Raw genomic sequence first — 20,261 nt, 5'->3', positions numbered from 1 at the left:
CTGTTGGATCTTGTGTGTCATGTAAAAATTGGTCTTCCTGGTAAGGAGTGAAAAACCGAAACCAATCAACCAGAACAAAAGGTGTAGCAGCAGGGAAGGGTACAGAGCACTGAAAGAATGCAAACAGTGTACTGGTTGCTCTCAGGCTCGGTAACCTTAGAACAGGTTTCCTGTTTGAGGCTAGTTTGACGAATGTCACCAGAGGACTCTGGAGGACTGGGTTTAGCTGGCTGACCGCTCCTCCTGGCTGACAGGTTCTCTGAAATCTTGCTCCACAGCAGGTGACCTTGAATTTCCTTCTGTGGGCCTACAGTTCCACGGTGAGTTGACCCACGACCTTCAACATGTCAGACTAGTATCTCTACTGAATACAGAGGGATAGGAAGGTCTCAAACGCGGTCTCATGACTGCATGACCATGTACAATACTTCCATTGTAGTAGAGGTGTCTACAGAGTGGGCGGCGGCATCTCGACGGAAGAGCTTTGGGTTCCACATAGGGCTGATCTAGTATGGCAGGTTGTTTCTTACGTTCAGATCCTCTTTGTGGTGGCTAACATTGTCAAGCTGACAGGACCTACCCCCTAGGAGACAAACCTCTGGGAATGTCTGTGCGTTTCGAGACTGGGTAACTAGGGTGGGAGAATCTACCCTCATTTGAGCGGCAGCGTTTCATTTGCTGTGGTCCCTGACTGAATAAAAGGAGAACGGACATGAGATCCATCATCACCCTCCTGCCTCCTGCCTGCAAATGCAACATCACGGCCAGCAACCTCACCCTCCCGCCACCGGAACTTCCCACTGTGGGGTTGTGACTCTCAGAGTCAACCTTCTGTTCTTCTAGGCGTGTGTGTGTGTGTGTGTGTGTGTGTGTGTGTGTGTGTGTGTACTGTTAGCAATGGGAAAAGTAATTCCTATTAACTTACGAGACCATTCTAGAACACTCTCACTCCACCTGTCTAACAATGAAAAATGCTCCAAAATCTTCTGTTTCTCCTTTGGGCTACATAGAAGGCCAGATCGGGCATCAGACTGAGGCTCCTTGGCTCTGCTCACATCCACTCATAAAATGGGTTCAACTTCGGATGACTTAACAGGTGAGTAAGATGAGGGTCACTGAGGGCACATGTCCCGATTTCCTGTCTGTGTCTACAGAGCTGGAGATCTGGCTCCTGGATCGATCTGAAGAAGATTTGGGAGGGTTTCTCTGGTCAGAGTCTTACGTGACTGGCAGAGTTGGGGACTTGGCGATGTCAAGAGCCCCATGGTTTTGAAGCATTTCTCTGATTATTCTGACATGGACCAGATTTATGCTGGAATTTAACATGCCGTACAGTCTTCTTGAGCTATTTTTTATGGAGGGAGGTTAGTCTTTGTATTTCTTACTTTATGGGTAAATGTTACAACTTAGTTAAAAAATCCCAACTTCACACTTCAGCCAGTGAGGTGGCTCAGTGGGTAAAGGTGTTTGCTGTGCAAGCCACTCTGCTGACTTGGGTTCAATACCTGGAACCCACGTAAGAGTGGACGGAGGAGCTTCCTGGTTGCTGCCGCTGCAGAGAGCCCGTGGGGAGCACCCCACGAGCGAACCTGAGCCTCGGGACCACAGGTAAGACCAAATTTTCTGCTGCAAGAAAGCTGCCTGGTGAACTCAAGACACAGGCCCACAGGAACAGCTGAAGACCTGTAGAGAGGAAAAACTACACGCCCGAAAGCAGAACACTCTGTCCCCATAACTGACTGAAAGAGAGGAAAACAGGTCTACAGCACTCCTGTCACACAGGCTTATAGGACAGTCTAGCCACTGTCAGAAATAGCAGAACAAAGTAACACTAGAGATAATCTGATGGCGAGAGGCAAGCGCAGGAACCCAAGCAACAGAAACCAAGACTACATGCCATCATCGGAGCCCAATTCTCCCACCAAAACAAACATGGAATATCCAAACACACCAGAAAAGCAAGATCTAGTTACAAAATCATATTTGATCATGATGCTGGAGGACTTCAAGAAAGACATGAACACACTTAGGGAAGCACAGGAAAACATTAATAAACAAGTAAAAGCCTACAGAGAGGAATCGCAAAAATCCCTGAAAGAATTCCAGGAAAACACAAACAAACAGTTGAAGGAATTAAAAGTGGAAATAGAAGCAATCAAGAAAGAACACATGGAAACAACCCTGGATATAGAAAAACAAAAGAAGAGACAAGGAGCTGTAGATACAAGCCTCACCAACAGAATTCAAGAGATGGAAGAGAGAATCTCAGGAGCAGAAGATTCCATAGAAATCATTGACTCAACTGTCAAAGATAATGTAAAGCGGAAAAAGCTACTGGTCCAAAACATACAGGAAATCCAGGACTCAATGAGAAGATCAAACCTAAGGATAATAGGTATAGAAGAGAGTGAAGACTCCCAGCTCAAAGGACCAGTAAATATCTTCAACAAAATCATAGAAGAAAACTTCCCTAACCTAAAAAAAGAGATACCCATAGACATACAAGAAGCCTACAGAACTCCAAACAGATTGGACCAGAAAAGAAACACCTCCCGTCACATAATTGTCAAAACACCAAACGCACAAAATAAAGAAAGAATATTAAAAGCAGTAAGGGAAAAAGGTCAAGTAACATATAAAGGGAGACCTATCAGAATCACACCAGACTTCTCGCCAGAAACTATGAAGGCCAGAAGATCCTGGACTGATGTCATACAGACCCTAAGAGAACACAAATGCCAGCCCAGGTTACTGTATCCAGCAAAACTCTCAATTAACATTGATGGAGAAACCAAGATATTCCATGACAAAACCAAATTTACACAATATCTTTCTACAAATCCAGCACTACAAAGGATAATAAATGGTAAAGCCCAACATAAGGAGGCAAGCTATACCCTAGAAGAAGCAAGAAACTAATCGTCTTGGCAACAAAACAAAGAGAATGAAAGCACACAAACATAACCTCACATCCAAATATGAATATAAAGGGAAGCAATAATCACTATTCCTTAATATCTCTCAATATCAATGGCCTCAACTCCCCAATAAAAAGACATAGATTAACAAACTGGATACGCAATGAGGACCCTGCATTCTGCTGCCTACAGGAAACACACCTCAGAGACAAAGACAGACACTACCTCAGAGTGAAAGGCTGGAAAACAACTTTCCAAGCAAATGGTCAGAAGAAGCAAGCTGGAGTAGCCATTCTAATATCAAATAAAATCAATTTCCAACTAAAAGTCATCAAAAAAGATAAGGAAGGACACTTCATATTCATCAAAGGAAAAATCCACCAAGATGAACTCTCAATCCTAAATATCTATGCCCCAAATACAAGGGCACCTACATACGTAAAAGAAACCTTACTAAAGCTCAAAACACACATTGCACCTCACACAATAATAGTGGGAGACTTCAACACCCCACTCTCATCAATGGACAGATCATGGAAACAGAAATTAAACAGTGATGTCGACAGACTAAGAGAAGTCATGAGCCAAATGGACTTAACGGATATTTATAGAACATTCTATCCTAAAGCAAAAGGATATACCTTCTTCTCAGCTCCTCATGGTACTTTCTCCAAAATTGACCATATAATTGGTCAAAAAACGGGCCTCAACAGGTACAGAAAGATAGAGATAATCCCATGCATGCTATCGGACCACCACGGCCTAAAACTGGTCTTCAATAACAATAAGGGAAGAATGCCCACATATACGTGGAAATTGAACAATGCTCTACTCAATGATAACCTGGTCAAGGAAGAAATAAAGAAAGAAATTAAAAACTTTTTAGAATTTAATGAAAATGAAGATACAACATACCCAAACTTATGGGACACAATGAAAGCTGTGCTAAGAGGAAAACTCATAGCGCTGAGTGCCTGCAGAAGGAAACAGGAAAGAGCATATGTCAGCAGCTTGACAGCACACCTAAAAGCTCTAGAACAAAAAGAAGCAAATACACCCAGGAGGAGTAGAAGGCAGGAAATAATCAAACTCAGAGCTGAAATCAACCAAGTAGAAACAAAAAGGACCATAGAAAGAATCAACAGAACCAAAAGTTGGTTCTTTGAGAAAATCAACAAGATAGATAAACCCTTAGCCAGACTAACGAGAGGACACAGAGAGTGCGTCCAAATTAACAAAATTAGAAATGAAAAGGGAGACATAACTACAGATTCAGAGGAAATTCAAAAAATCATCAGATCTTACTATAAAAACCTATATTCAACAAAATTTGAAAATCTTCAGGAAATGGACAATTTCCTAGACAGATACCAGGTATCGAAGTTAAATCAGGAACAGATAAACCAGTTAAACAACCCCATAACTCCTAAGGAAATAGAAGCAGTCATTAAAGGTCTTCCAACCAAAAAGAGCCCAGGTCCAGACGGGTTTAGTGCAGAATTCTATCAAACCTTCATAGAAGACCTCATACCAATATTATCCAAACTATTCCACAAAATTGGAACAGATGGAGCACTACCGAATTCCTTCTACGAAGCCACAATTACTCTTATACCTAAACCACACAAAGACACAACAAAGAAAGAGAACTTCAGACCAATTTCCCTTATGAATATCGACGCAAAAATACTCAATAAAATTCTGGCAAACCAAATTCAAGAGCACATCAAAACAATCATCCACCATGATCAAGTAGGCTTCATCCCAGGCATGCAGGGATGGTTTAATATACGGAAAACCATCAACGTGATCCATCATATAAACAAACTGAAAGAACTGAACCACATGATCATTTCATTAGATGCTGAGAAAGCATTTGACAAAATTCAACACCCCTTCATGATAAAAGTCCTGGAAAGAATAGGAATTCAAGGCCCATACCTAAACATAGTAAAAGCCATATACAGCAAACCAGTTGCTAACATTAAACTAAATGGAGAGAAACTCGAAGCAATCCCACTAAAATCAGGGACTAGACAAGGCTGCCCACTCTCTCCCTACTTATTCAATATAGTTCTTGAAGTTCTAGCCAGAGCAATCAGACAACAAAAGGAGATCAAGGGGATACAGATCGGAAAAGAAGAAGTCAAAATATCACTATTTGCAGATGACATGATAGTATATTTAAGTGATCCCAAAAGTTCCACCAGAGAACTACTAAAGCTGATAAACTACTTCAGCAAAGTGGCTGGGTATAAAATTAACTCAAATAAATCAGTTGCCTTCCTCTATACAAAAGAGAAACAAGCCGATAAAGAAATTAGGGAAACGACACCCTTCATAATAGCCCCAAATAATATAAAGTACCTCGGTGTGACTTTAACCAAGCAAGTAAAAGATCTGTACAATAAGAACTTCAAGACACTGAGGAAAGAAATTGAAGAAGACCTCAGAAGATGGAAAGATCTCCCATGCTCATGGATTGGCAGGATTAATATAGTAAAAATGGCCATTTTACCAAAAGCAATCTACAGATTCAATGCAATCCCCATCAAAATACCAATCCAATTCTTCAAAGAGTTAGACAGAACAATTTGCAAATTCATCTGGAATAACAAAAAACCCAGGATAGCTAAAGCTATCCTCAACAATAAAAGGACTTCAGGGGGAATCACTATCCCTGAACTCAAGCAGTATTACAGAGCAATAGTGATAAAAACTGCATGGTATTGGTACAGAGACAGACAGATAGACCAATGGAATAGAATTGAAGACCCAGAAATGAACCCACACACCTATGGTCACTTGATTTTTGACAAAGGAGCCAAAACCATCCAATGGAAAAAAGATAGCATTTTCAGCAAATGGTGCTGGTTCAACTGGAGGGCAACATGTAGAAGAATGCAGATTGATCCATGCTTATCACCCTGTACAAAGCTTAAGTCCAAGTGGATCAAGGACCTCCACATCAAACCAGACACACTCAAACTAATAGAAGAAAAACTAGGGAAGCATCTGGAACACATGGGCACTGGAAAAAATTTCCTGAACAAAACACCAATGGCTTATGCTCTAAGATCAAGAATCGACAAATGGGATCTCATAAAACTGCAAAGCTTCTGTAAGGCAAAGGACACGGTGGTTAGGACAAAACGGCAACCAACAGATTGGGAAAAGATCTTTACCAATCCTACAACAGATAGAGGCCTTATATCCAAAATATACAAAGAACTCAAGAAGTTAGACCGCAGGGAAACAAATAACCCTATTAAAAAATGGGGTTCAGAGCTAAACAAAGAATTCACAGCTGAGGAATGCCGAATGGCTGAGAAACACCTAAAGAAATGTTCAACATCTTTAGTCATAAGGGAAATGCAAATCAAAACAACCCTGAGATTTCACCTCACACCAGTGAGAATGGCTAAGATCAAAAACTCAGGTGACAGCAGATGCTGGCGAGGATGTGGAGAAAGAGGAACACTCCTCCATTGTTGGTGGGATTGCAGACTGGTAAAACCATTCTGGAAATCAGTCTGGAGGTTCCTCAGAAAATTGGACATTGAACTGCCTGAGGATCCAGCTATACCTCTCTTGGGCATATACCCAAAAGATGCCTCAACATATAAAAGAGACACGTGCTCCACTATGTTCATCGCAGCCTTATTTATAATAGCCAGAAAATGGAAAGAACCGAGATGCCCTTCCACAGAGGAATGGATACAGAAAATGTGGTACATCTACACAATGGAATATTACTCAGCTATCAAAAACAACGAGTCTATGAAATTCGTAGGCAAATGGTTGGAACTGGAAAATATCATCCTGAGTGAGCTAACCCAATCACAGAAAGACATACATGGTATGCACTCATTGATAAGTGGCTATTAGCCCAAATGCTTGAATTACCCTAGATCCCTAGAACAAACGAAACTTAAGACGGATGATCAAAATGTGAATGCTTCACTCCTTCTTTAAATGAGGAAAAAGAATACCCTTGGCTGGGAAGGGAGAGGCAAAGATTAAAACAGAGACTGAAGGAACACCCATTCAGAGCCTGCCCCACAGGTGGCCCATACATATACAGCCACCCAATTGGACAAGATGGATGAAGCAAAGAAGTGCAGACCGACAGGAGCCGGATGTAGATCGCTCCTGAGAGACACAGCCAGAATACAGCAAATACAGAGGCGAATGCCAGCAGCAAACCACTGAGCTGAGAATAGGTCCCCCGTTGAAGGAATCAGAGAAAGAACTGGAAGAGCTTGAAGGGGCTCGAGACCCCAAAAGTACAACAATGTCAAGCAACCAGAGCTTCCAGGGACTAAGCCACTACCTAAAGACTATATATGGACTGACCCTGGACTCTGACCCCATAGGTAGCAATGAATATCCTAGTAAGAGCACCAGTGGAAGGGGAAGCCCTGGGTCCTGCTAAGACTGAACCCCCAGTGAACTAGACTATGGGGGGAGGGCGGCAATGGGGGGAGGGTTGGGAGGGGAACACCCATAAGGAAGGGGAGGGGGGAGGGGGATTTTGCCCGGAAACCGGGAAAGGGAATAACACTTGAAATGTATATAAGAAATACTCAAGTTAATAAAAAAAAAAAAAAAAAAAAAAAAAGAGTGGACGGAGGAAACTCCCTTCATAAAGTGGTTCGCTGACTTCCACATGTGTGCCATTACATGTGCTCCCCTATACTACTACTAATTATTAATAATAATTATAACAACAATAAATAAAAATCCTGTCAGGCACGGTGGCACAGGCCTTTTATTCCATCAGCCTGGAGGTTGAGGGAGGTGGATCTCTGTGAGTCTGGGACCAGCCTGTTGTATATAGTGAGTTCCAGGACAGCCACGGTTACACAGTGAGACCCTGTACCAGTAAGAAATTAAATAAATGAACCATCCAACGTAAAACTCCAACTTGTAAATGACCCAGGTACGTACACGGCCTAAGTGAACAGCTGTAGTCTTCGGTGGCTGCTAATTTTGAAAAATCCTCCCTAGCGGAGGAAGCAGGACCCTGAACTTGGCTTTCACGTTTATGAGCTCTGTGTTTGAACCTGGTAAATACCGGACGGGTGAGTAGCAGTGTGTGATTGCCGTAATCTCCTGCCTGCTCTTCAGATAATGGGTCAGTCTCAGTAACGACGGCGACTCCTGGTGAATCACCCATGAACGTCGGCTCCAGCAGGAAGGCTTGTGCATGGTGCCCTTTTACAGACTCAGAAGTTGGAGGCATAAACTGAGCCAGGCTGGGTTACATCCAACCTGCCCCATCCTGTCCTGCAAGGAATTTTTCTTTCCTGAGAAGTTCTTGGTCATTATGCTAGTTCACAAGATTAATTTTTATTCACTGTCGATTTTATTAACATCCCTAAATCATTCTCTAAGAAGCATCTTCTTGGCTAACAGAGGCCAGCTTTCGAGTTTTTTTTTTTTTTTTCTCCTCTGGGTTTTACCGTACAGAGATGTGAACGGTGCCTCTCACATGTTGCTGGTACCAGAATTAACGGTGAAAATGGTTTGACCCCACCTGATCATTTCCTGTTCAGTGAGTCTGGACTGGGGCCCGGGAACATGTATGTCTCGTCACTTTCCAGGTAATATTGAGGCTTCAAAAGGTCAGTTTCAAAAGGCACTGCCTAAAAATCACAGGGTAGCAATGGAAAGAAAGAAGATGACAGACTGAGCCCGGGCACTTCGTAAGCCCGACAATGAACCCTTTGATGCGGATTGCTGTGGGCAGACGTGACTTCCATATGGTGAAATTTAAACACCGTGAGTTATACGGGAAGGGTTTCACCTTATAAGTACCAATCACGAGGCATAGGGTTGCCTTAGAAATTGTTGTGTAGTCCCCATTAAACCTTTGATTAGTACTCCGCCTGTCTCATCACAGCCAAAGGTTAGTACTCCAGTAGTTAAGCCAGGACCAGTGTCACATTCGGCTACACAGCAGCCCGTGACTGCTGACAAGCAGCAGGGCCATGACCCTGTCTCTCCACGAAGTCTTCAGCGCTTAAGTAGCCAGAGAAGTCCATCACCTGATCCAAATCATACTTGTAGTAGTAATGCATCAACTGCAGCTGTTGTACCACAGAACGCATCTGCTAGGCCTTCGTGTTCATTAATACCTACTCTAGCAGCACACTTCAATGATAATCTCATAAAACATGTTCAAGGGTGGCCTGCAGACCATGCAGAGAAACAGGCATCAAGATTGCGTGAAGAAGCCCATAATATGGGAAGTGTTCATATGTCAGAAATATGTACTGAGTTAAAAAATTTGAGATCATTAGTTCGAGTATGTGAAATTCAAGCAACTTTGCGAGAGCAGAGGATACTCTTTTTGAGACAACAAATTAAGGAACTCGAAAAGCTAAAAAATCAGAATTCCTTCATGGTTTGAAGATGTGAATAATTGCACATGATCTCATAGAGGAACTGTAAATCTGTTGCCCAGTCATAACATTTTGAGCTGCATTTCAGTAGACCATGGACTGTTAAGCTGGGCAAATGAAATGACAAGGGGACGGGGTCTGTGAGAGTCAATTCAGGGGAAAGATACAAGATTGATTTGTAAAACCCTTGAAATGTAGATTTCTTGTAGATGTATCTTCACGTTGTAAATATGTTTTGTAGAGTGAAGCCATGGGAAGCCATGTGTAACAGAGCTTAGACATCTGAAACTAATCAATGCTGAGGTGGCTAAATACCTAGCCTTTTACATGGAAACCTGTCTGCAAAATTAGCTTTTTTTAAAAAAAGAAAAAATTTGGGGGGTTAATTTATCATTCAGAAATCTTGCATTTTCAAAAATCCAGTGCAAGCACCAGGTGATCTGTGTGTGAGGATACGATTTTGAACCTTATGAGCAGTGTACAAATATCATGAGACAACTGATCAGCACTTGCACCTGATCAAGAGCAGTGCTGCTCCATTTGTTTTGCAAAGAAATGTTTTCATTTCCTGTATGTTCCATTCCCTCTGAAGTCCCTTGGCCTGATTTTATCCATTTTTTTAAAGGTGCCCTCTTTCCTTTCTTGGGGCACTGTTGCTGTGGCACTTTTCTATAACCTTCTCATTCCTGTGTACAGTAGCTGGAGTTGCAGTGATTGAGCATAACCCACGTTTGTATAAATTATTGAAATCCATTTTCACCCTGTAAGAATGGACTTAAAGTACTGCTGGGCAAGTGTGCTGGAAGTACATTGACTGCTCAAATACAAGGAAGTGGCCCAATGAACATGGTTGTGGGAGGGGAAAGGAGAAACAAAGCTAGTCAGATGTGAATTGTATCTGTTGTAATAAACATGTTTAAACAAAAAAAAAAAGAAATTGTTGTGTATGTGCATGAATGCATGTGTGCCTATGTGTGTCTGTGTGTGTACTCGTGTGCACAGAGGTCAGAAACTGAGCGTATGAAGTATGAGCTGCCCCTTGTGGGTGCTGACAACATAGACCTGGTCCTCTCCATGAGCAGTGAGCACTGTCGACGCGGAGCCCTCTCTCCAGCCCCAAGACTGCTTTCCGTACGAGGTACTTTCCTTCTGGTTTATATCTCTCCTTCAGGTTTACAGGTAACACCGATCCTGGACATTGATCATTGATTTTTTTTTTTTTTAAGATTTATTTATTATATATAAGTACACTGTAGCTGTCTTCAGACACACCAGAAGAGGGCATCGGATCTCATTACAGATGGGTCTCAGCCATCATGTGGTTGCTGGGATTTGAACTCAGGACCTCAGGAACAGCAGTCAGTGCTCTTACCCGCTGAGCCATCTCTCCAGCCCTGATTTTTTTTTTTTAACCATTTTATTGCCGCACTTCTCTGAAGGCAGCCACAAACGCGTTTGAAATTGGACAAGCCAGAAGTTAAAGTGTATATATGCTCCCTTTTATTTGACATTTAAGAATCATGGGCGGTTTCCATCTTTTTTTAAAAAAAAATTTTTAATTGCGGCGCAATTATCTCTGAAAAGTACTCCTAAAAAAATAAAATGTGAGAAACTGGATCTTCTTCCCTGAGGTTTAAGAATGCAGCCTTCTTACCCCCCACTAGATGGCACTGGTCTGCCAGGAAGACGGACTCCACGACGCACCAGAAACTGACCAACGATTGTCTCCAGAAAAGTGGCCCGGCAGTATGGAACGGTCTGTGCGAACGCGTTTGCAGGATTCTAGCCATGAAATTAGGTAAATTGCTTTTACATTTCGTTGCAGCACCGTGCACTGGCATATGTGAGCTGGCAGACACTGGGTGCTCTCTATGCAGCCCCACATACTGGCACTGAGGGATGCTATACAACCATCGAGTTCCCTTGCCCACACTACCGTTCCCCACTGTAAGCTCCACCATCATGGGAGAGTGTGAGTGCACCCAGAGACTGCTTTGCACCCACATAATTCAGGACTGTGAAGTGTACGGGAGTCAAGTACCTCATATTCAGTGTATCTGGGCACTCCGTTTAGGACCCCTGGTTAGCCTGCAAAGGAATGGGTGTCATGTGCTATTTTATAATACCTTCAGGATCACACTCTGTCCCATCTTCCTCCTGGCCCCAGCTCCTTCTTGCTTGTTCTCTCCTTCCCTCCACACATCCCAGCCCCTGCGTTTACAGCACACTTGGCCACTGCCATCTGGTTTCCCTTCCTGCTTTGTTTAGGTCTCTTCATTCCCTTTCGTAGCCCTGCTTTTTAAAAACTCTTGTGTTCCACACAGATATCATGAAAATGGAGATTCCACGTGTGATAGGAGAAGTGCGATTTCACCGGGCGTTGGTCTACACTGCTTACTATTCATAATTATCCCCAGTTTTATTCACTAACTCTCCCGTGCAAGTCAGATGGCTTTGCTGGCTTCTCAAACACAGAAAGAAATGGACTCACTTGGAAGGACCCTCTCTGTGTTTAAGGAATTTAGTGAGCTTCTAGGCATATGCAGTAGGGTCGCCGCTCTAGTGACTGTCAGAGCTTAGCTGGGAGAGAAGGAAGTTTTTATTCCTCCCAAGAGGGGCTGGTCCGGACCTCTGCATCTCTATTATTTGCATAACCACACGACAGTGTTATAGCTCATAAGTTAGGCGTAGTAAGAGATGTGCAGCAGCTGTAACAGGACCAATCACCTGGACCTTATCGTGGTTTTCCTATCATGGCTGACCATGGCTAACCAGTAGGAGAGTCTTAATCCTGGGAAAACCATCTGCATACGGGGTTCTGGGGAGCTAGCAGAGGCCAAAGCTACTTCCTGCTTCCTGCTGGGAGGGAGGAGGTGGCAATGGGCGTGGCTTTGGAGAAGGTGCAAAAGCTAGGAGAAAGGAGGAAAGCCACAGATCAAAAGACGCTAGCAGGCAGAACAAGCAGCTGTGTCTAGCTAGCGTCTAGGCCTTCCGTAAGATGGTGGCAAGCAGGAAAATCAGACAAAGTGGGGAGGACCGTCACTGATCACGAGGGAGCCACCCCCTTCAAATGGGGAATCTGAAGAATTTCCTGGTACTACAGAAAAAGGCAGGAGACAGTTTGAAGATTAAAGGAATAAGCCAGGAGAGATGGGACGGATAGGGGGAGGGCCATCCTTGGCAGTGCCCCTGGCATGGGGAGGTAAGTGTCTGGACGACTGAGGTTTTCAGACAGCAGCTTTGTTAAGCTAAGATGTTGGGGAACCCTTAGGGAACAACAAAGAGTGGGGGTGCCCAGGTCAGCCTGGCTACTGGGCGGCTTCCCATCCTTCTTACTCATGGTTCTGGGGTCAGTATTCTCTCAGCTGCCCCCGCCTACTCCCTTCCCAGCTTCTGGTCCCAGACGATGTCTCCCAGTGAGGTACCCACACAGTACTATCCTTTCAACCTGTTTGCTTGAAAAACTGGGGTGATGGGCAGAACCCTCTGGGGCCAAGAGCCACAATGAATCATTCTTCTGTCCGTTGCTCCTGTTGGCATGTGAACATTCCAACACTGTGAAGGTAAGCAATGTCCTCCCAAAAACTCCCACTTGGCAGGGAGCCCTTTTGGCTTCCTCTGTTAGTTTGGAGGCCAATGACTTCCCTCTTATCCATTCGTCTGTTGCACATCCTACGTTAAGGCAACAAGGAATCCTCTTCTAGCTTCTCTAAAGGACAGGCCTCCAGGCCTACGCACAGTACTCTCAACCTAGACCTCTTCCTCTTCCTACCATCTCATCGGTTTGTCGCTATTCTCCTGTGGTGTCTGGACACCCAAGGCTGGCACAGTTCCTCCTTTGGTACTGCGTCGATCGATCGCTACTCTTCTCTGTACCCAGTGGGAGGTCAGTCATTCTATTTTGCAAGCATCCTGTGGGCAGGATATGTCTGCCTTTGCTACAGACTTCTTACTTCCAGCACACTGCCTAGCACTATGTGGTCATACATAGCTAGTTTTTTTTTCCTATAGGCGTTTCTTATGAGAGTGTGATATATATCCTGGCACCCCACCTTCCCGCATACCAATTTTCAGACTTAACTATTAAAAAAGCTTATTGAACTTTAAAGTAAACATGTTTATTGTCATACAAGGTATACTTCTGAATGTAAGCATGAACTAAGGAAGGATAGGGGGATGTCTTTCATCACCGACAGAGCACATCGTTAAAATGGGCTTCCCTTCAAAGCAGCCGAGCTTTGTGGCACCCGTTGAGAAAAAGCTGTGTTAATGGGAGGCTAAAATACATCTAAACCCACGGGATGCAAAGCCCTCTTCTGGCCTCTGCGGGTACTGCAGTGTGTGCTGCACAATACGTGCAGGCTTAACACTTGTACACAACGTAAGTAAATCTCTGGACTCCAATTTTAATAGAATTTGACTGTTTTAAAAAGTATCAATCCAGAGGCCAGAAAGACAGTTTAGAGGTGTGGGTATTTGGTGCCAAGCCCAGCGTTCCTAGTTTGACCCCTGGAACACACATTGCAGAAGGAGAAGATGCTTGAAATTGTCCTCTGACCTCCACATGCACACTGTGGTACACAGGTGTACACATACAAAAATACATATAAGTAATTAGAACTATTTTGAAGAAAAACTTAAAAGCGTCAATCCAAACATGGCTGGCTATTCTTTCTTCCTTCCTTCCTTTCTTTCTTTCTTTCTTTCTTTCTTTCTTTCTTTCTTTCTTTCTATCTTCTATCTATTATCTATCTATCTATCATCTATCTATCTTCCATCTATTATCTATCTATCTATCTATATCTATCTATCTATCTATCTATCTATCATCTATCTTCTATCCATCTATTATCTATCTATCTATCTATCTATCTATCTATCTATCTATCTATCTATCTATAGGTAGGGTCTAGCTATGTAGTTCCGGCTCACCTGGAATTTACAATTTAGGATTTTCTGGAATGCCAGACCCCGCGTGGTGTGAGTGTGTACATCCATGCCTAGCTCTAATGTGTCCCCCCCATGTAGACGTGGGTCTACTGTCAACTGTTTTGGAAAATGCAAACCACTAATCCTCACTCTTACACAGGGCCAACTGGACTTTCTATAGGAACATCTTTCGACCTCCACCTTGAAAACTTGAGTTTAGCTTCTGAATCCCTCACCATCTGGGAGAATTTAGATTAACAGTTTCATTTTCCAGGTGAAGTACTTTGACTTAAATTTGCGGCTAAAGAAAACTATAACAACTGGCATTTTCCCATTTATTGATTTTTAAAAACCGAAACACAGGAGATTTTGGTTTCAAAATTCACAAATATCGGATTATTCTTATGAGCGCCAATGTTTACCATGCAGCTTCAGTTTGTACTTTATTTTTAAATCTGTGCAATTTAGTGGCATAATAAGCACAATTATCTAATCGCTGGTAATGTATGCAGCCCAGTTTTTACACTGTGTCCCCTACAAGGAGGTGTTGCAATGGTAATGATTTAGAAACAAGAAAACAGATCCAGGCAAACCGAGCAGAGGCTGGACCTTACTCAGTGTAACTGGTGTCTTCGAAACCCAGGACACAGACACACAGAGGGGGATGACAGCCAGAAGTGACAAAAGAGAAGCTGTCACGTGAAGATGGGGGGCTAGAGTGACACACACATGCACAGGGTGCCAGGGACAGCCTGCCAGCTGTCAGATGCTGGAGAGAGGCATCTTGCTGACCTGCTAAATCAGCTCTGGAACCGGGAGATGGTAAACATCTGTTGTTGTAGTTGTGGTAAACATCTGTTTTAGCACTTCCTTTGAGGTCTGGCAAATGAACATCTATTAACTACATCAGCTCAGGATTATAGGCTAAATCCATAACATAACAATCCATAACATGAAGTTTGAGTCTTATTTAAGGCAAATTTGAGGCCTGATCAGAAAATCTCTCCACCTCTTACCTCCCAAGGCAGCCTGTCCTTAGAATGGTTTAAAAAGGTATACAGTACACTGCATTATAAGCCCACGTATGTTAAAGTTATTTTAGAATTTATGGGTTAAAAACGTTACACTAACTTCACATAGTTTGCTATCGAAACACTTAAGAGTCCACTAAAGTCTATTAGTGATACTTAAAATAAATGGTATTTTGAAATACCAAATATATTAAAATGTTGAACCATACGGTGAAAATACATGTTCTGCTAACATAGACACATCACCATAACTTAAAGAAATGGGAAATCTCAGCTAGAGAATTGTGGGAATACTCATGTGCTTAGGTCCCCTCATTTGGGAATACACATGTGCATAAGTCCCCGCATTTCTAGACCCTACTGGAACTCTGTCTGTGGCTTCATGGCAGAGGAACCCTAGATGAAGAACTCTCAGGTTTTATTCAGAAAACCTCCTGTCATTTTGACAGCGCTGGCCTAAACATAAGGGACATTAAACAGTTACTTCCTGGTGTGCTATGGAGGGGACCAAATGGAGCCAAAGACCATTAATAGCTCTTCTGAAGGCCCAGTGCTCAACTCGTGGGCTCAGCCACTATCAGCTGAGCACCTTTAACGGAAAGGTTTGGGACATAGATCTCAGTGGTTTCACAAAACCAACATATGCACGGACTTTACTGACAGAGCATCTCCAGTGCAAAACTCCAGCCTGAAATCCTGACTCCGTGGGCTCCACCAGGCTCAAGAAGCTTAGAGTCTGAGAGCACCACAGTCAGTCTTATTCAGCCTCTGGTGTTTACTCTTGTAGACCTGTGGGCGGCCAGGGGTGAGGTGCAGACATGTGTCTTCCTTTGCATTCCAGTCACTGCGCTCTCTAGACTGTGGAAGGGACACAGTGACTCCTGTCCTGTGAGCGCAGGTAAGGCTCCCTCAGCGGCTGGGACTGTGACTTTGAAATCCCAACAGTTCAGATTGGTGTAGGTTTCCCCAACCCCTTTACTCCATGTACAGTCAAGCTATAATGTTCTGAAGTAAATCCCACTTAATGTGTGTTCCTGCACGTATGCACGCACGTGCATGTGTGTTAGCGACCTGTATACTTGTGCAGGTATGGAGGCAAGAAGTTAAACTCATGGACTGCCTGCTCCATGGACTGCAACATGCACTCGGCCTTTGGAGGGTCCTAAGCCTGGAGCTTGCAAGCAGACTAGGCCAGCCAGCCATGAAGCCCCAGGGAGTCTGCCTGCTCGCACTGGGATTAGAAGGTGCACCTGTACATGAGCAGCTTTAGGTGGGTTGTGGGACTCGATCTCAGGTCCTCCTGCCTGCGGGGCAAACATTTCAGCAGCTGAGCTCTCTAGTCCTGGATCTTTTTAACCCCTTCTGGAACAGGCTGGAGTAAATGCTGTGATTTGGGACTGGACCGACCAAACTGGCTACAATTTACATTCCTTCCGGTGAAGGTCCCACCGTTTCCCATCCTTTATACAAACGCCGCAGTGAACCTCGCACAAACTGGGAACAGAACGCTGAAAAGCCTACTCTTCTCAATGGGTCGCCACACCCTTTCAGATTGTGTCAGGAAGAGCACTACACAGGTACACAGAGAGTCGCCTGAGATCCTGCGCCTTTTCAGAGTAGCCCATACCGTCTAATTAAGTAAACGCAGACGTAAAATGCTAAAACGGAAAGCCTAAACTCGCCGTTCCTAGCCTGAATTCGCTCTGTTTGCTATACATGTGGAAATTAAAGGGAGTTTCTTTTTTTACAAGGAAAGAATTCATACTGAGCCTTCTAGGTGAGCCCAAAGGCTATTGGCTTTAGGTGGGAAGCAGCAAGAGGAGGGGATGAAGTTAATCCTCAGGTCGAAAACAAAGCCCAAGATTAGGTCATAGAAATATCTCATGAAAAATGACCTCAGCAACATTGGCGGAGCAAAACCAAACAGCATGAAACAGGCTGCACCAGCGGCCTGTAGTTCCTTGTTACCAAGCTGACTGTGGAAAGGGAGTTCAGGGAAATCTTTTGTTGAATTTACTCATTTTCCTTCTGTGTTTCCTTAAAACAACAAGGGCAACAACAAACCTATTGTTTTTCTCCACCGGTACCACACCACTCAGGATCCCATTCCTCTCTCTCCTACTGTAACTCCTCTCTGTCTGTCTGTCTTTCTCTCCTCTCCCACAGCCACAGCTCTAAATGTTTAGAGGAAGAACTTCCAGTAGAGTGAATACAATTACTTCTTAAATTTCAATCATGATGTAAGAAAATAGGGTATCATTTTGTGTCTAATATCTCTGAACCTATTGGTGAAGTCTCTGAGATATGATCCCACAATTTACCAAAACCTAGTTGGCAAATCTCGGTAAGTCACAGGCATTCATTCCTAAATTATATGCAATTTCGTTAGCAAGCAAGCAAGCAAACAAACAAACAAACACGGCCACTTAAAATCCAAGTAAAGCATAGAAACCAAACGTACGAAAGAAATCTAGACCTTGGGTCTGAACCTCTCGTGTGGAAAACCCTTTCTTTCAAATAGGCCATTCCTTTGATGAGAGTGACTTCGCTTTCCTTCTAAATTATAAAACCTATTACATACATTCATTTAAATACCGGGAAAGTACTATCAGCTCAGGAGGGTAACCAAGGTACTTTTAAGAGTAGAACTTTAAACTCTGTAAACAATACTTTTAGAGTAGGCATTTTTAGTTGTCATTATTCACTCTAGGAACTCGGGTGCTTCCTGGTTTCCCGGTTCACTGACTATCGGTAGCTGGAGGAGCTGGAGGCTGCGGGAACTTTAGCGAACTTGCAAGAGGGTGCGCGTGGGGCTTCCCACTGCCTCCATGTTTCTCAGAAGGCTCCAAACAAAGCCTTGGGCCCCTAGGAAGAGGGTTCCTTGCAAGGGGCTCACCGCACTCACAGATCCCAGTTAGGAAAGGTCACTGGGACCTGAGTGTGACGGTCACAGGGAGAGAGTGATTGAGCGCGCGCCCACCCTGCTCGCCCGCCCTATGTTGGGCCCTGCGCTGTCCCACTGCGGGGACAGCGGTGCCTTCTTGGCTAGGGCGCGGGGGTCACTGCACTTACCACCGCCAGCAGCTGCAACAGCAGCAGTAGGGTGCACCGGCCGCTCGGGCTCCGCGCCATCGCCTCGCTTCGCCGCGCCCTTGCCGCCGGGCCTTGCCAGAGTCCCGCCGATCCTCCGGGCCAGGTCTCTCCCGGGGCCGCCCTTCTCCGCCTCCGCCCGGCCCGGGGTGCGGTTCCAGGTGTGGCCGGGTCAGAAAGGGTAGCCGGGAGCCGGGCCGCAGTCTGGATGGAGGAGGGGAAAGCGCTCGCTCTGCCAGGAGGTGCGAGGCAGTTCCCGCCCTCCGCACCTGGGGCCGGTGACGTCCCCCGCAGGGGACCTTGGGTGGCTGGCCCCGCCCCGACGTGTCCCCTCCTCCTCCGGGATCACCTCCCTTGCAGAGCTTTCTAGACACTGTCCAGACCCCAAGACAGAGGATCTAAGGAGCAGGACTCGACCCACGATCACAAGGCTGCGGTGATAAAGGGCTGGGGGTTATGGGAATAAGCACAGGTGGACGACGTGGAGACACGCGGGCCACGTGGCGTGGGGCCTGCTGTTGTGAGCGTGGCTTCAGTAGTGTCTCTTTTAAAGGCCTCTCACCTGGTCTCTGTGGCCCTATTCGGCCGGTTTGCAACTTTTCTGGCTCTGTGAGGAGAGCGTAGAAGACTCACAGTAGGGCAAAAGAGACAGGTCTTTGATCTGTTGAACGAGATTAGTGACTACCCAGCATTGGATTACTGTACGAATAAAATTAGAAAATTCATATGCAGTGGCCAGCTCTTAAGGACTCAGTGATAGTTGTTGAAATTAAAACAATATTTTTGCAAGAGTGAGTAAGCGTTAAATTGAGCTCTGTTGTTGTTCTTATTTAGACATAATCTTGCTTGTGAACCCAGGCTGTCCTCACACTTGAGATCCTCCTGCCTCATCCTCCTTGCCTAGTTCTGTGATCACTGGTGTGTTACCAGGCCTGGTTAAACGAAGTCTTGGAGAGCAGAAACTGAAGGTGGGTGTCCGCACAGATTGGAAAAGTCCCTGTTGCATGTAAAAAGCAAAGTATTATGGAAAACACTCAGGCAAATGTTCAACATATGTGAATATTCATGTTAGTTATCTGCACACATACATTTGGAACGAACACAGCAAATAACGGTGTTTGCCGTAATCTTTAGCTAGTGGGAGGGTGGTCTTTGTAAGTTTTAATTCTCATATCCTATTAACATTTCTGCTTATTTCTGGCTGCTGTTGTGGTAGTGGAAGGCTCTATGCCAAGAGGGCTTACAGGAAACAGACCAATTTGTCACGAAATTTAGCTGGACTAACTGAGTCATGTCTCAGTTTCAAGCTGACATATTTTTACAGTTCAGCACCATCATCTCTAAGCCCCTTTCTCCCCGAGTCTGCAATAGCATATCCTCTCATTTACAGTTTAGTCGCTGGCCATCTTTCTCTGTTCCTTATATGGTGGCTGGTTGGTATAGGAGTTGGGGACTAGGCTGAGCGACTCAAGATGCTGCTTGTGCCGTGGATGGGCCCACTCTGCTCAGTCCCACAGCTACTGCAGAGGGAAGATTGTCTTTCGCTTTTACCCCTTCCCCTTGGACTAGACGTGTGCGCTAGCATAGCCCAATTGGCAATTCTCACTCCTCACAACGCTGGAAGAACTCCTAATTCAGGACAGCAGGATTTACCAAGATGTGTTTGCAAACCTTCCCAGGAAGCTTTTTCTACACCCCGCCTAAGAGTGCTCTCGCCTTTGAGTCCTGAAGACACCCATTTTACGCTTCATCATCGAGACTGCGGGAGCGGTTTCGTAATGAAGATAATTGTAGCTTCCAGCGTAAGAAATAGCTAATAAGATTTTATTTCTGTTGAATTATTGAGCAGCCTCTGGGGACTGTCAGCTTCAGGCAGTATTCCTTCT

At 44.5% G+C, this 20,261-nt stretch overlaps 1 protein-coding gene across 1 annotated transcript in view; it reads right to left on the bottom strand.

Moving 5' to 3' along the window:
- The window catches only part of Dsg2 (desmoglein 2), a 58,304-nt gene extending 39,764 nt beyond the window's left edge, over positions 1 to 18,540 (bottom strand). The window contains exon 1 of the mRNA NM_001427278.1: positions 18,358 to 18,540. Coding sequence (NP_001414207.1) covers positions 18,358 to 18,417 — 60 coding nt within the window. The 5' untranslated portion in view covers positions 18,418 to 18,540. The remainder of the gene's footprint in view (positions 1 to 18,357) is intronic.
- Positions 18,541 to 20,261: the final 1,721 nt, after the last annotated feature.

This window comes from Rattus norvegicus, chromosome 18, assembly GCF_036323735.1.
Source record: "Rattus norvegicus strain BN/NHsdMcwi chromosome 18, GRCr8, whole genome shotgun sequence".
NCBI classification, from domain to species: Eukaryota; Metazoa; Chordata; class Mammalia; order Rodentia; family Muridae; genus Rattus; species Rattus norvegicus.
This window is presented reverse-complemented; position numbering and strand designations above follow the sequence as displayed.